Here is a 14,957-nt window from a genome sequence, read left to right on the forward strand (position 1 = left end):
AGATGGTAAAAAATCACTCATTGCAGAGAAGTGGACTAGGAAGTGGAGTGGGTGATTTCCCTGGAAAAAGGGATTTGTCATCATTGGATGGAGGGCTGAAGTTGAGTTAGATGATGTTGCAGAGGGCCTTGTCTTGTGCAATTGAAAATATATCAGAGGAAGTGAGTTTGACTCCTTCCCTTTCCTGCTGTTGCTTAGCTTCTGTGTAGAGCTGCAGTTGCTCGGGATCACTATGCCTCTGTTCTCAGCAAGGCATGCCGGTTTCCCCTGTCTTTTCCCATGCTCCTTGAAGATAGATAAACTTTTCCACTCTGTTTACTGCCAGAAAGTCATTGTTAAAGTGGAAGATGCAGCAAAAATCACATAATATTTATCCCATTTTGAGCATGCTATTTGTGTAGTTTGCAATAGAGAGGTAGAAGAGCAGAGCAGGAGGACAGGGCAATAAACAGAGCAACAGAGAACTGGTTTTCTGCATCCGGCAAAGTGTTTTGTTAGAGGACAGCTTCAGAGGATCTGACTGTGCCAGTTATATGCATTCTGTGGTGACCGGCCTGTCCTGTGTCCTGGGAGTGCTGGTAAATGTGATAGGATGTTTTCCTTGTGCCCAGCTCATGCTCATTGCAGCTGGGTGCAGTTGGTGGGTTGTCTGATGCTCATGAGACAGCGGTGTTGGAGTCTTCCTACTTTTCACACAAGTCTTGTAATGGAATGGGAGATGGGAGAACGCTTTTGGTGTTCTACTCATTCTACTTCCACTGCATTGCTGTTCCTTTTTATGGAATTGTTGTGTGTAGTCCCCTTACGATGTTTTTTTTTTAACTGTTGCAAATATGTTGATCCCATCAGTTCCTGGTTTGGAACTTCTTATGGAGGCTAGCTGTTCAGTGTTTGATATTTATTTATTTATTTATTTTCTGATAGAATAAAAACATTGCCGATCATGCTTAGTGCTTTCTCAACATGGGCTCCCGAAATCCTCTTTCTTACTGGTGTGCAGCATTTCCACCTGAGATTGCTGAAGCAGTGGATGATATGAAAAGTAGAGGTGGTCCTGTAGGCATTATTCTTTCTCATTCAGTTCATACTTGAAACCTTTTGACTTAAAATGATTTTAATGTTTGTTTGTTTGTTATTTGGTGGGTGGGGTGGTAATTCCCTAATGATGTTTTTTGAAGCTTTCTATCTGTGCTGGCATGCATCTAAGAGCTCCTCAGCTCCTGGTTTGGAAATACTCTCCTGGAGATCTGATTTCCCAGGGTGCAGGACAGAATATGCCATTAGACGACATGGAGAACAGCACATGGTACACTGTGCTCCTCAGCAAGGCGCCTCTCCGAATTCCCAGAAATTCATCTGTGATCTCTTTCTGAGGATGAGAGGCAGTGTGTTATTCATGCTGCCACACAACTGACTTGCTCTTGTGTGTTTGGAGGCTTTGCCTGATGTTTTCTCCGGGGATCCCCTTCTTGCATATGGATGAAGCTTGAGTAAGCTGAGAGCATGGCAAGTGGTTTATGTAGGATGGGACCTGGGGGGTCTCAAAGGAAGCAAATGGGGTTGTCAAGGCCATGTGTGAAGAACGATGAGCTTCTTGAGGGCCCTGTGCAATCAAGTTCTGCATGTCCTCACTCCCCGTTGTTCTTGTGGCATTCCTGCTTGTGAAGACATCTGCCATAGGTGGCTAATCATGTCTGCCTGAATGTGGAGTATTGTTGTTCAGGCAGGAGCTTTTCCCACTACTGACAATTCTTCCTGAGTTGTTGGAAGTTCCCCAAGATATTCTTTCTGCTCTTATTGTTGGGAGGGACAGGAAGAAGTGCTGTTTGTATTCTCAGTGTTGTCCAGACCTTGTGGTCCAATGAAGTGGGATGGGATCCTTTGGTTTTCTTCTCTCCTGTAACGAAAATGTCCCGCGAGTGGCGGGGCTGTCCTGTCCCGCGCGGCGGTGTCGGTGTCGCTGTCGTGCTGTCGGCGGCGGGCGCGAGTGAGGCGTCGGAGCACACGGTGTCGCTGCAGGCTCAGGAACGGCGCGGGAGCGGCGGGAGGGCGGCTCCGCCCCGGGGCGGCGGGAAGGGCGGCTGTGCGCGCGGGGGGAGCGGCGCGGGGCGGGCAGGAGAGCGGCGGCGGCGGCGTTGGGAGCCGTGCGGGGCGCGGGCGGCGGCGGCGGCCATGGTGGTGTGCGTGCGGGCCGTGGTGCGGGTGCTGGTGCTGCAGGCGGCCTGGGCGCTGGGCGGCGGGCAGGTGCGCTACTCGGTGCCGGAGGAAGCCAAGGGCGGCACGGTGGTGGGGCGGCTGGCGCAGGACCTGGGCCTGGAGGCGGGCGAGGCGGAGGCGCGGCGGCTGCGGCTGGTGGCGCAGGGCCGGCGGGCGAGCGTGGAGGTGAGCGGGGCGAGCGGGGCGCTGGTGGTGAGCTCGCGGCTGGACCGGGAGGAGCTGTGCGGGAAGAGCGCGCCCTGCGCCCTGCGCCTGGAGGTGCTGCTGGAGCGGCCGCTGCGCGTCTTCCACGTGGAGGTGGAGGTCACCGACATCAACGACAATGCGCCGCTCTTCCCCGCCGCCACCAAAAACCTCAGCATCGCGGAATCGTCGCTGCCGGGATCCCGTTTCCCGCTGGAGGGCGCGTCGGATGCGGATATCGGAGCCAACGCGCAGCTCTCCTATACCCTCAGCCCCAGCGAGCACTTCGCTCTGGAAATAGGAAAAGAGAATGAACGGAATATCATACCTTATCTTGTATTAACGAAATCTCTGGACCGCGAGTCGTTGGCCGAGCACCGTCTGGTGCTGACGGCGAGTGACGGGGGCAGGCCGTCTCTGACGGGCACGGTGGAGCTGTTGGTGTCGGTGCTGGATGCAAACGACAACGCGCCCCAGTTCAACCAGTCGGTCTATAAAGTGCAGGTACTGGAAAGCGCAGCGGAGGGTAGCCTGGTGGCCAGAGTCGGCGCCACAGACCCAGACGAAGGAATTAACAGTGAAGTTACCTACAGCGCAAGCAACTTTATGCCCCCGAGTGGAAGAGATCTGATTTCTGTTAATCCGCAGACGGGCGAGATCCGACTCGTCGGTCCCCTGGACTTTGAGGAAGTCAGTGTATTTGACTTTAGCATTGAGGCGAAAGACAAGGGGACGCCCTCGTTATCAGGGCACTGTAGCGTGGAGCTGGAAGTGCTGGACGTGAACGACAACGCGCCCGAGGTGTGGGTGACGTCGCTGTCGGTGCCGGTGCCCGAGGACGCGTCGGTGGGGACGGTGGTGGCGCTGCTGAGCGTGTCGGACCGGGACTCGGGGGCGAACGGGCGGGTGCGCTGCGCGGTGTGGCCGCCGGCGCCGTTCGGGCTGGTGGCGACGTTCGCGGGCTCGTACTCGCTGGTGCTGCGGGAGGCGCTGGACCGGGAGCGGGTGTCGGAGTACGAGGTGGAGGTGCGGGCGGAGGACGGCGGGGCGCCGCCGCTGCGCGCCAGCCGCGGGCTGCGGGTGCCGGTGTCGGACGTGAACGACAACGCGCCGGCGTTCGCGCAGGCCGTGTACACGGTGCTGGCGCGGGAGAACAACGCGGCGGGCGCGGAGCTGGCGCGGCTGTGGGCGCGGGACCCGGACGAGGCGGGCAACGGGCGCGTGAGCTACTCGGTGGCGGAGGGCGGCGCGGGCGCGGGGTCGGGCGCGGGGTCGGGGTGGCGTCCGGCGTCGAGCTACGTGTCGGTGGACGCGGAGAGCGGGCGTCTGTGGGCGCTGCGGCCCCTGGACTACGAGGAGCTGCAGGTGCTGCAGTTCGAGGTGCGTGCGGTGGACGCGGGCGAGCCGCCGCTGTGCGGCAACGCCACGGTGCAGCTGTTCGTGGTGGACGAGAACGACAACGCGCCGGCGCTGCTGCCGCCTGCCGGCGGCGGGCCGGGGCCCTGGGCTGCGGGCGAGGCGTCGGCGTCGGCGCCGGGGTCGCTGTGGGCGTGGGCGGCGTGGGGGGCGCCGGCGGGGCAGGTGGTGGCGAAGATCCGCGCGGTGGACGCGGACTCGGGCTACAACGCGTGGCTGCGCTACGAGCTGTGGGAGCCGCGGGGCAAGGGCCCGTTCCGCGTGGGGCTGTACAGCGGCGAGGTGAGCACGGCGCGGGCGCTGGAGGAGGCGGACGGCCCGCGGCAGAGGCTGCTGATCGTGGTGCGGGACCACGGGGAGCCGTCGCGCTCGGCCACGGCCACGCTGAGCGTGTCGCTGGTGGAGGGCGCCGAGGCGGCGCTGTCGGCGGCGGCGGCGGCGGCGGGGGTGTCGTCGTCGGGGGCGGGTGTGCGGCCGGAGGAGGGCGGCGCGGCGGCGGCGACGAACGTGTGGCTGGTGGTGGCCATCTGCGCGGTGTCGAGCCTGTTCCTGCTGGCGGTGGTGCTGTACGGGGCGTCGCGCTGGGCGCCGCGGGCGGCCGTGCTGGCGGGGCCCGGGCCGGCCACGCTGGTGTGCGCCAGCGAGGTGGGCAGCTGGTCGTACTCGCAGCGCCAGAGCCGGAGCCTGTGCGTGGCGGACGGCGCGGGCAAGAGCGACCTGATGGTTTTCAGCCCCAACTGCCCGCCGCCGCCCGGCCCCGCGGCAGAAAACGCTTCTGCCGAGAAGGGACCTTCGCTCTCCCCATACTCCTCAGGCACGGTAGGTTGCCCCTTGTTTTTTTAGTATATATTTTTTTCCCACTTCTTCTGTTTTGTTTTCCGATGATATTTCATGGCACATAGGTCATTGAAACGATGTGCCTGTGGAAGTAATTTTACAAGGATTTTCGTCACAACATGGTCTGTGCCAATCCTGTTGGTTTCTGGTGTGTAGCACTTCTGTTGGAGACAGTTGAAGGACTGCAGTCCAGGAAGACATGGTGTGGTTGTGACTGTGCAGCAGGCACTATTGAAAGCCCTTTAAGTAGCTGACTGCGGGGCCTACTGTTGTTACGTTGTTTTCTTCAGGGCCATTCAGGAAACATCTTGTGTAGCTGGAAAAGCAGAACAGTCTTGGCCTCATGTTTTCAGATAAGTGATGCTGTGAAGTCCTCTATCCATGCAGGATGTTGCAAAGCTCTTGTACTGTCTGACACCGATGCCATAATGTTTGTGTCTCACTCCTTCACCAACAGGGTTGTCATCTCTCAGAATGAAGTCAATACCCATTGATGTTAGCTGTCATTACATCTCTTTTTGAAAGAGGCACACTGGCCTGTTTTGATGTTCTTTCAGTGAATCTGCAAGATGGTCCCTGTGCATATGGGACCATTGGCAGGGTTTTGCAGGTTTCAGATCTGTCATTGCTGGGAAGGGTGTGTGAAAGTTGGAGTGAGCATTGTGTTGGGAAGGGAAAGTGTGTCACCTGGCGGAGGTGAATGTGGCAATGGCACTGAACTGCCTTGGCCTGGCCTTATTCTGAAGTGAACCGTGACCTTTGGGGGGAAGTCCCACTGCTTCAGGGAAAAGGAAATCAATAGTCTGCATTGCATGCCATAAGATCAGAAGAAGAGGTGTCTACTTGTGTTGAAAACACACATTCGAGAATGGGGGATCAAGGGTGCCTATAGTGAATCCGTGATCAGAGTGGTCTCAGAGTGTTCCTGGGCAAGACCCTTTTCCAGGCTTGAAGTGACATGATGTGAAGGTTTTGCCAATCTTGAGAATAAAATCAATGGAGATTGTGCTTGAAGCTTTCATGACATGGCTTCCACAAATGCTGCTTCTTACTGGCATGCAGTATTTCCACCTGAGATTGTTGAAGGACTGGTGATATGAACAGTGGTGCTGGTTCTGTACGCACTGTTCTTTCTGATTCAGTTCATACTTGAAACCTGTGTAGTAAAAATGGTTTTATAGTTTGTTTGTCATTTTGTGGGTGGGTGGTAATCTGCTAATCATGGTTTTTGATTTTTTCCATCTGTGTTAGCATGCATTCAAGTGTTCCTCAATCCTGGTTTGGAAATACTCTCCTGGAGATCTGATTTCCCAGGGTGCAGGACAGAATATGCCATTAGATGACACGGAGAAGAGGCCTGGCACACTGTGCTCCTCAGCTAGGAGCCTCTCAGAATTCCCATAAATTCATCTGTGATCTCTTTTTGAGGATGAGAGGCAGTGTGTTATTCATGCTGCCACACAACTGCCTTGGTCTGTGCCTGGAGTCTTTGCCTGATGTTTTCTCCAAGGATCCCCTTCTTGCATATGGGTGAAGCTTGAGTAAACTGAGAGCATGGCAATGTGGTTTGTGTAGGATGGGACCTGGGGGGCCTAAAAGGAAGCAAATGGTGATGTCAAGGCCATTTGTGAAGAACGATGAGCTTCCTGAGGGCCCTGTGCAGTCAAGTTCTGCTTGTCCTCACTCCCTGTTGTTCTTGTGGCATTCCTGCTTGTGAAGACATCTGCCATAGGTGGCTAATCATGTCTGCCTGAATGTGGAGTATTGTTGCTCAGGCAGAACCTTGCCTGTTGCTCAGGCAAGACTGACAATCCTTCCCAAATTGTCGGAAGTTCCCCAAGATATTTCCTCTGCTCGTATTGTTGGGAGGGACAGGAAGAAGTGCTGTTTGTATTCTCAGTGTTGTCCAGACCTTGTGGTCCAATTAAGTGGGATGGGATCCTTTGGTTTTCTTCTCTCCTGTAACGAAAATGTCCGAATCCCCACTCTGCTATTTTTCTTCTCTCATATTGGAAATCTGTTGGTAACGGTGGATGAGATGTAGTCTGCTGAGTTGAGGCTGCTGCCAGAGAAGAGACACTTGGACAGTTGGCTGTGAGTGTGGGTGCTGGCTTCTGCACTGTTGAGAGTGGAGGTTGTCGTTGAGAGAATGTCATTGGCTTTCAGGTCTGCCTCTTGCTTCCCATGTGATAGGATCTTAAGGTACCTTGTGCTGAAGGTGACACGTGGACGTCCGTGGTTTCCTTGCTGAGAGCAGGAAGAACACTGCAGTTAGATGAGGCTGGTGAGGGCCTCATCCTGTGAAGGTCTGTCTGCCTCCAAGGAAGGCAATTTGTGTCAATCCCTGGCCTGATGTTCCAGGGCCCTCCCAGCCTCTACGTAGAGTTTAGTTTTTGTTTGCCCACTTGGTTTTGTACCATAGGTACATCTCACTGTTCTGTACCATAGGCCAGCTTTTTCAGCAGTCTGTCAGATGGCCTTTGACTCCTGTGATCCTGAGTATGAGGAGTGGCTGCTCCAGCAGAAGCTGTGTAAATGTCCCTCAGGCCAGCTTTCACCCTTTCCATGTGAGATTACTGAGCCAGTGTTAATCATTGTGAGTGCCATTTGTGCAGGGTGGAAGATCATGGCAGTGGTGGGAGAAGGCGAGGCTGTGCAGAGGGTGATGCTCAGAGTTGGATTTGGAGCTGGATTGTGTTGGTGGGGTGGAGCAACGTCCAGGTGTTGTGGCAGTGATTTTGTGAACTCCTTTTTGAGAAGGAGTGATCATTTGGCAATGGGCAGGATGGTGTTGAGTAGGAAAATAAGCGTGTTTGTGGGAAACGGAGATGCTGGATGGAAGCTGCAGTGTGGCCTTAGCCAAGAAGTGGGGAGGAGAGGAAGAAGTGATCGCTGTCTTCATGTTTTTGGCTAAGCTTGTGTTTTGCTGAAGTGGGAATGGGATTCTTTGGTTTTCTCTTCTCCTGCATGATAGCTTCCTGTGTGATAGCTCCGTGTCAGGAAGCACAGCTCACTCTCCCATGACTGGGGATCTTTTGCTAAACTTGATGATTTCTGTCCAGTCCAGCTTCCCTAGAAATCACTGAAAACTTAAAACGAAAATTTCCCTTTTATACAAATTCTCCATCCATGAATCTATTCCTTTTTCTAAGCAAGCAACCACTGATACTACTGGTAAGTTATTCATATGCAATAAATATGTGTTTGAGAGAGATGTATGTTTTTTTTTTTTTTTACTGTTTAGTTGTGTTCGCATTATGGTGGATGGACTGACCAGTTCCTGGGGAATGCCTGTATGATTGGTGCCTTCAGACAAGCATGTTGGTTCCAATGGGGAGAACAGTTTCTCCCATGTGCAAGAGTCCCTTCCCCTGGTGTCTGCCTGCTATCAGAAATGTTGGACATTTCTAAGGAGACATGATGGGGTGCGTGTAATCTTTGTGCATTTGACTTTCCCAGTCTGTGTTCTTGCATAGTTGGCCTTGGTCAAGATGGTGCATCTCTTGTAGCATGGCTCATTCTAAAACATGAACATTGGTATGGGAGCAGCGCGTGGTGTCTAATGACTTCCAAAGTGTTACGTAGCTGAAGGAAAATTTCCATCCATCTTCCCCAGAAATCTCTGATAGCTTTTAAAGAAATTGTGCTTTACAAGCCATTCTTCTGTCATGGAAATGCTTCTTTTTCTAAACAAACAAGCACTGATCCTATAGGTAAGTGACTCATACTCTGAGAGGATGTGTTCAAGAGAGCTATGCAACATTTTGCTATTTAACAGCAGTAAGTTCATGTTGGATGAATGGAATCTAGCCTAGGTTTGGAGGCTGTAGACTGTAGGTTTGGAGCACCATAGTGCTGTTGCCTGATCTCATTCCTTTCCCTTTTCTTCACAGCTCAGTGTGAGCGGGTGGCTGGAAAGACACGTAAAGGAGGGATTGTACTTTGTTTCTCTGGGGGTGGGTGTTGGTGGTCAAGGTATTTTTTTCAGTGAAAAAGCAGTGGTGTTACCTTCATGGAGTTGTTGGGTTGTGTGATGGTTAGCTCACATTACAGATGAGATGTTTCTGGTGGGAGAGATTGCCTTGTCCCAGAGGATCTTCCTGCTGGATTGTTCTGGCAGTGGATGTGTACCTGAAAAGGAAAGCAAGAGCTTACCACTCAGCATGTGGGTGGCAAGTGAATGCCAAGTAATGCATCTTCCCTGAGGTGTGTGGGAGTGTAAGCAAACTGTGGTTGCCCTGTGTTGTTTTTTTTTGTTGTTGTTGTTTGTTTGTTCGTTCGTTTGTTTTGTTTGTTTGTTTGTTTTTCCATTTTTGGAGGATTTGTGAGCTGGGGTGTGCTGGGTTTCAATTGCCAAATGAATGACTCACCTGAGCTGTTCGGAGTCCTTGGAGCCTGTTTGCAGTGGACATCCTGGTATCCTGGTCTGCAATGGCCTATTGAGAGGAGGAGAGCGAGTTGTCTGGAAGAGTAATTCCTGGGGGGATGTTGTCCTCATGAGTGCTGAGGAACGCTGTACAGAGCTCAAGGAAAGGCCATGAGGAAGACGAAGAAGAGAGCTTGGCTGAGGTCATGTCTGTGCTTGATGGTGCACTTGATGTTGTAGGCATTTGGACAGCGTTTTGATAAAGGAGGGAAAAAAGGTGAAGGAAGAAAAAAAAGGGCAAGGAGGGCAATGGTTATGCAGGCTAATACACAGAAGGGAAACATGAGAAGTGAAGAGGAGAGGGAGAGAAGCAGATGAATAGAAGGAGTGAAGGAAAGAAGGAAACCGGGAATAAGTTGTAAAACTGAAAGAAGGAATTGAAAGACTGAAAGAAAATAAAAGAAAAAAAGGAAGGAAGGTAAAAAGAAAAGGAAAAAGAAATCGAATTAGAAAATAAAAACAAAGGAATAACGATGGAAAAGAGAAAGAATGAAGGTATATCAAGAAGGAATGAAGTTGCAGAAAGAAGGAAAGAAGTGAAAATAGAAAAGAAGATGTCTAGAAGAATGCAGGCAAGGAAGAAGCAAACAGGAAAGCAAGCAAGAGAACGAAAGGAGGAGAAGCAAAGGAGGAGAGAGACGAGAAGGAAGGAAGGAAGCAAGCAAGAAAAGAATCAAGGAGGAGCCTCGGCCGGTGTGATGCATGCAGCGCTGGCAGCTGATTGATGTGCGGGGGAGTGGCATATGGAGCGGACACACTGCTCCAGACGGAAAGGAAGACTGAAAGGAAGTAAAAGAAAAAACGAAGTAACATAGGAATTAAAAAGGAAGAAGAAATCGAATGAAAAAATAAAATAAAGGAATAATATAGGAACAGAGAAAACGAACGAAGATACATGAAGAAGGAAATAAGGTTCAGAAAGAAGGGAAAAAAAGAACAAAGGGAAAGAAGTAATAGCGAGAATGAAGGAACAAAGTGAAAGAAGGAAAAAAGTGCGAGAAGAAGTGGAAGAAGAAAAAGGGAGAAAGAAGGAAGGAAGTATGCATGCAGAAGAAAGCATTCAAGCAAGAAACTAGCAGGAAAGCAAGCAAGAGAGAGAATGGAGGAGAAGCAAAGCAGGACAGAGACAGAAAAGGAAGCAAGCAAGGGCTGGAAGCCAGTCAGTGTGCGGGGAGCTGTCTCGGGCTGTGCTGGGGTGGGTGTCGGCGCCGTGTCCGTGGTGTGTCCCGCGAGTGGCGGGGCTGTCCTGTCCCGCGCGGCGGTGTCGGTGTCGCTGTCGTGCTGTCGGCGGCGGGCGCGAGTGAGGCGTCGGAGCACACGGTGTCGCTGCAGGCTCAGGAACGGCGCGGGAGCGGCGGGAGGGCGGCTCCGCCCCGGGGCGGCGGGAAGGGCGGCTGTGCGCGCGGGGGGAGCGGCGCGGGGCGGGCAGGAGAGCGGCGGCGGCGGCGTTGGGAGCCGTGCGGGGCGCGGGCGGCGGCGGCGGCCATGGTGGTGTGCGTGCGGGCCGTGGTGCGGGTGCTGGTGCTGCAGGCGGCCTGGGCGCTGGGCGGCGGGCAGGTGCGCTACTCGGTGCCGGAGGAAGCCAAGGGCGGCACGGTGGTGGGGCGGCTGGCGCAGGACCTGGGCCTGGAGGCGGGCGAGGCGGAGGCGCGGCGGCTGCGGCTGGTGGCGCAGGGCCGGCGGGCGAGCGTGGAGGTGAGCGGGGCGAGCGGGGCGCTGGTGGTGAGCTCGCGGCTGGACCGGGAGGAGCTGTGCGGGAAGAGCGCGCCCTGCGCCCTGCGCCTGGAAGTGCTGCTGGAGCGGCCGCTGCGCGTCTTCCACGTGGAAGTGGAGGTCACCGACATCAACGACAATGCCCCGCTCTTCCCGGCCGCCACCAAAAACCTCAGCATCGCGGAATTGTCGTTGCCGGGATCCCGCTTCCCGCTGGAGGGCGCGTCGGATGCGGATATCGGAGCCAACGCGCAGCTCTCCTATACCCTCAGCCCCAGCGAGCACTTCGCTCTGGATATGAAATCGTCAGATGAAAATATGAAGTCGCTGTTCCTGGTGCTGACGAAAGGTTTGGACCGCGAGTCGTTGGCCGAGCACCGTCTGGTGCTGACGGCGAGTGACGGGGGCAGGCCGTCGCTGACGGGCACGGTGGAGCTGTTGGTGTCGGTGCTGGATGCGAACGACAACGCGCCCCAGTTCAACCAGTCGGTGTATAAAGTGCGGCTGCCGGAGAACGCGGCAGAGGGAACATTAGTGACTCGGGTGGGCGCTACCGACCCGGACGAAGGAATTAATCAGGATTTCTCGTTCAGCATCGTCAGTTCACTTCCTGCTGCCCAGAGAGATGTCTTCGGCATTGATCCGAGGACGGGAGAGATTCGAATCGTAGGTTCCCTGGACTTTGAAGAAGTGCGATTATACGAGTTACAAATCGAAGCGAGAGACATGGGCGTTCCGCCTTTATCAGGGCACTGCGGCGTGATGCTAGAGGTGTTGGACGTGAACGACAACGCGCCCGAGGTGTGGGTGACGTCGCTGTCGGTGCCGGTGCCCGAGGACGCGTCGGTGGGGACGGTGGTGGCGCTGCTGAGCGTGTCGGACCGGGACTCGGGGGCGAACGGGCGGGTGCGCTGCGCGGTGTGGCCGCCGGCGCCGTTCGGGCTGGTGGCGACGTTCGCGGGCTCGTACTCGCTGGTGCTGCGGGAGGCGCTGGACCGGGAGCGGGTGTCGGAGTACGAGGTGGAGGTGCGGGCGGAGGACGGCGGGGCGCCGCCGCTGCGCGCCAGCCGCGGGCTGCGGGTGCCGGTGTCGGACGTGAACGACAACGCGCCGGCGTTCGCGCAGGCCGTGTACACGGTGCTGGCGCGGGAGAACAACGCGGCGGGCGCGGAGCTGGCGCGGCTGTGGGCGCGGGACCCGGACGAGGCGGGCAACGGGCGCGTGAGCTACTCGGTGGCGGAGGGCGGCGCGGGCGCGGGGTCGGGGTGGCGTCCGGCGTCGAGCTACGTGTCGGTGGACGCGGAGAGCGGGCGTCTGTGGGCGCTGCGTCCCCTGGACTACGAGGAGCTGCAGGTGCTGCAGTTCGAGGTGCGTGCGGTGGACGCGGGCGAGCCGCCGCTGTGCGGCAACGCCACGGTGCAGCTGTTCGTGGTGGACGAGAACGACAACGCGCCGGCGCTGCTGCCGCCTGCCGGCGGCGGGCCGGGGCCCTGGGCTGCGGGCGAGGCGTCGGCGTCGGCGTCGGCGCCGGGGTCGCTGTGGGCGTGGGCGGCGTGGGGGGCGCCGGCGGGGCAGGTGGTGGCGAAGATCCGCGCGGTGGACGCGGACTCGGGCTACAACGCGTGGCTGCGCTACGAGCTGTGGGAGCCGCGGGGCAAGGGCCCGTTCCGCGTGGGGCTGTACAGCGGCGAGGTGAGCACGGCGCGGGCGCTGGAGGAGGCGGACGGCCCGCGGCAGAGGCTGCTGATCGTGGTGCGGGACCACGGGGAGCCGTCGCGCTCGGCCACGGCCACGCTGAGCGTGTCGCTGGTGGAGGGCGCCGAGGCGGCGCTGTCGGCGGCGGCGGCGGGGGCGTCGTCGTCGGGGGCGGGTGTGCGGCCGGCGGCGGGCGCGGAGGGCGGCGCGGCGGCGGCGACGAACGTGTGGCTGGTGGTGGCCATCTGCGCGGTGTCGAGCCTGTTCCTGCTGGCGGTGGTGCTGTACGGGGCGTCGCGCTGGGCGCCGCGGTCGGCCGTGCTGGCGGGGCCCGGGCCGGCCACGCTGGTGTGCGCCAGCGAGGTGGGCAGCTGGTCGTACTCGCAGCGCCAGAGCCGGAGCCTGTGCGTGGCGGACGGCGCGGGCAAGAGCGACCTGATGGTTTTCAGCCCCAACTGCCCGCCGCCGCCCGGCCCCGCGGCAGAAAACGCTTCTGCCGAGAAGGGACCTTCGCTCTCCCCATACTCTTCGGGCACGGTAGGTTGCCCCTTGTTTTTTTATTTTTTTTCTTTACCAGTTCTTGTGTTTTGTTTTCCGATGGCATTTCACGGTACGTAGGTCATTGAAACGATGTGGATGTGGAAGTAATTTTACAAGGATTTTCAACACAACATTGTGTCTGCCAATCCTGTTGGTTCCTGGTGTGTAACATTTCTGAATGTTACTGTTTCTGAAGAAGGACTGCAGTCCAGGAAGAGTTGGTCTGGTTGTGACTGTGCAGCAGACACTATTGAAAGCCTGCAAAGCTATTGCACCGTCTGACACCGATGCCATGATGTTAGTGTCTCACTCCTTCACCAACAGGGTTGTCATCTCTCAGAAAGAAGTCAATACCCATTGACGTTATCTGTCATTACATCTCTGTTTGAAAGAGGCACAGTGGCCTGTTTTGATGTTCTTCCAGTGAATCTGCAATTGAATCTGCATGATGGTCCTTGCCCCTTGTTTTTTTTTTTTGCTTTTATTTCTACCTCTTGTGTTTTGTTTTCCGATGACACTTCATGGCATGTTGGTCATTGAAACAATGTCCTTGTGGAAGTGATCTTACAAGGAGAGTGCGAGCCATTTAATGCTTCTGGATGAACCTTTGTTTTTCGCTTTAGACGCACATATTTGTTATTCTAAAAGTGAGTGCTTGATTGTTTTGCGTTCTGTGTATGTGAATGTTTAGTAGAATTCGCATAGCTCTATTCTTTTTCCTGGGTGACTTTGTGCTGATGCATATTCCTAGTTTTGTAAGATGTTTTTTCCCATTGCATGGCATCGAATGCTGATGGTATGAATTAGCCACCCTTTTGTTTTTCCTGTATTAGAATTCTTTAACCTGTCGAAAGACCCGTTAGTGTGTGCCGAGGAGCTTGGTGGCTCCTCCGGATGAGTGCCATCAGAGTATTTCTTATTTTTAAAATCTGCTGGAATATAGTAGGTTTTATGAATGTTGCAGCTGTATGCGCCAATGGGGTCTATGGCTTTTTTTTTTTTTTTTTTTTTCTGTGGGTGTCTCACGATGTGGTGTTCTTCGGTAATTTTAGGAAGCTGATCTACATGAACCCAGTAATATGCAGTGTGATAAGGGATAGAAAGGTTGGTAGAAGTGGCGGAGAATGTTCTGCCTGTGGAAGTGTGTTGAAAAGTAGGGAGAAATGAGACATTGGATGCTTTAATTCAGCCTGGAGAGCTGTTGGAGGGAAGGGTGCCTCCCAGCCTCACTGTGCCTTGCTATCATTGTCTCATTGCTCTCTCTCGTTGCTCTCTTTTCTTTCTGCCCTTTGTCTGTTCTTTCTCATTCTGCGAGTCGTACAGGAATGTCTTTTCTTCCCCTTGATGTGGTTTCAGCGCTGTAGATGGTTCTATGAAGCCGTTGTTTGGTCAGTTGCCATTGTTCTAGCACCTGTTTATGAATGCTCACATGATCGTTATTTCTGAGAAAGACATGGGTGTGCAAGGGCGCTTTCCTTTTTCCTTTCCCAATTTTATTTTCTATGGAAGTCTGCTATGAATGGGGAGAAGTAGAGGAAAATTTGTGATTGATGTGACAAGTGGAATCGTCCACTTGAGACCATCCTAAAAGACAGATATGTTGGAATTTGGGTGTGTTTTCTTGGGGTTGTTCTCCAGTCTATTTCTTCATATCTTTGTTTCCTCCCATTCTTCATAGTTCTCCTGCTTTTGAATGCTTTTTTCCATATGCCATTTCAGTGTTTTCTGTTTGAAAACAGGAAAGTGTCCCTCAAAGAGAACCTGCTTTGGTCATCATGTTGGCATTCTCTGAAAGTCTTCCTGGTCTTCTCTTTTGTACAGAATTTAATTAGGGTGGAAATAGCTTACATACAATGTTCTATTTGAAAGTCAACTTGGCCTTTCTTTCAAGAGGAATGAAAGAGATTGTTTTCTTCAGTGTTATCATAAG

The 14,957-nt window shown here is 54.6% G+C and overlaps 2 protein-coding genes across 7 annotated transcripts in view; both read left to right on the forward strand.

Moving 5' to 3' along the window:
- LOC101797191 (protocadherin alpha-C2) overlaps window positions 1-14,957 on the forward strand; it is a 167,746-nt gene that overhangs the window by 58,378 nt on the left and 94,411 nt on the right. Inside the window, exon 1 of one of the 6 annotated variants that reach the window (XM_072023612.1) lies at window positions 1,934-4,635. The exons of the other annotated variants lie outside the window; for them this stretch is intronic. Within the exon in view, the coding sequence (XP_071879713.1) occupies window positions 2,173-4,635 (2,463 nt within the window). The 5' untranslated portion in view covers window positions 1,934-2,172. Of the gene's footprint in view, window positions 1-1,933; window positions 4,636-14,957 lie in introns of those variants that run through there. 6 annotated transcript variants of the gene reach the window in all.
- Window positions 8,934-13,275, forward strand: LOC119718328 (protocadherin alpha-2-like). The gene has a single exon (XM_038186303.2). It carries the CDS (start codon window positions 10,124-10,126, stop codon window positions 13,103-13,105), a length of 2,982 nt encoding a protein of 993 aa, XP_038042231.2. The 5' UTR covers window positions 8,934-10,123; the 3' UTR covers window positions 13,106-13,275.

This window comes from Anas platyrhynchos, chromosome 14 (assembly GCF_047663525.1).
Source record: "Anas platyrhynchos isolate ZD024472 breed Pekin duck chromosome 14, IASCAAS_PekinDuck_T2T, whole genome shotgun sequence".
NCBI lineage: Eukaryota > Metazoa > Chordata > Aves > Anseriformes > Anatidae > Anas > Anas platyrhynchos.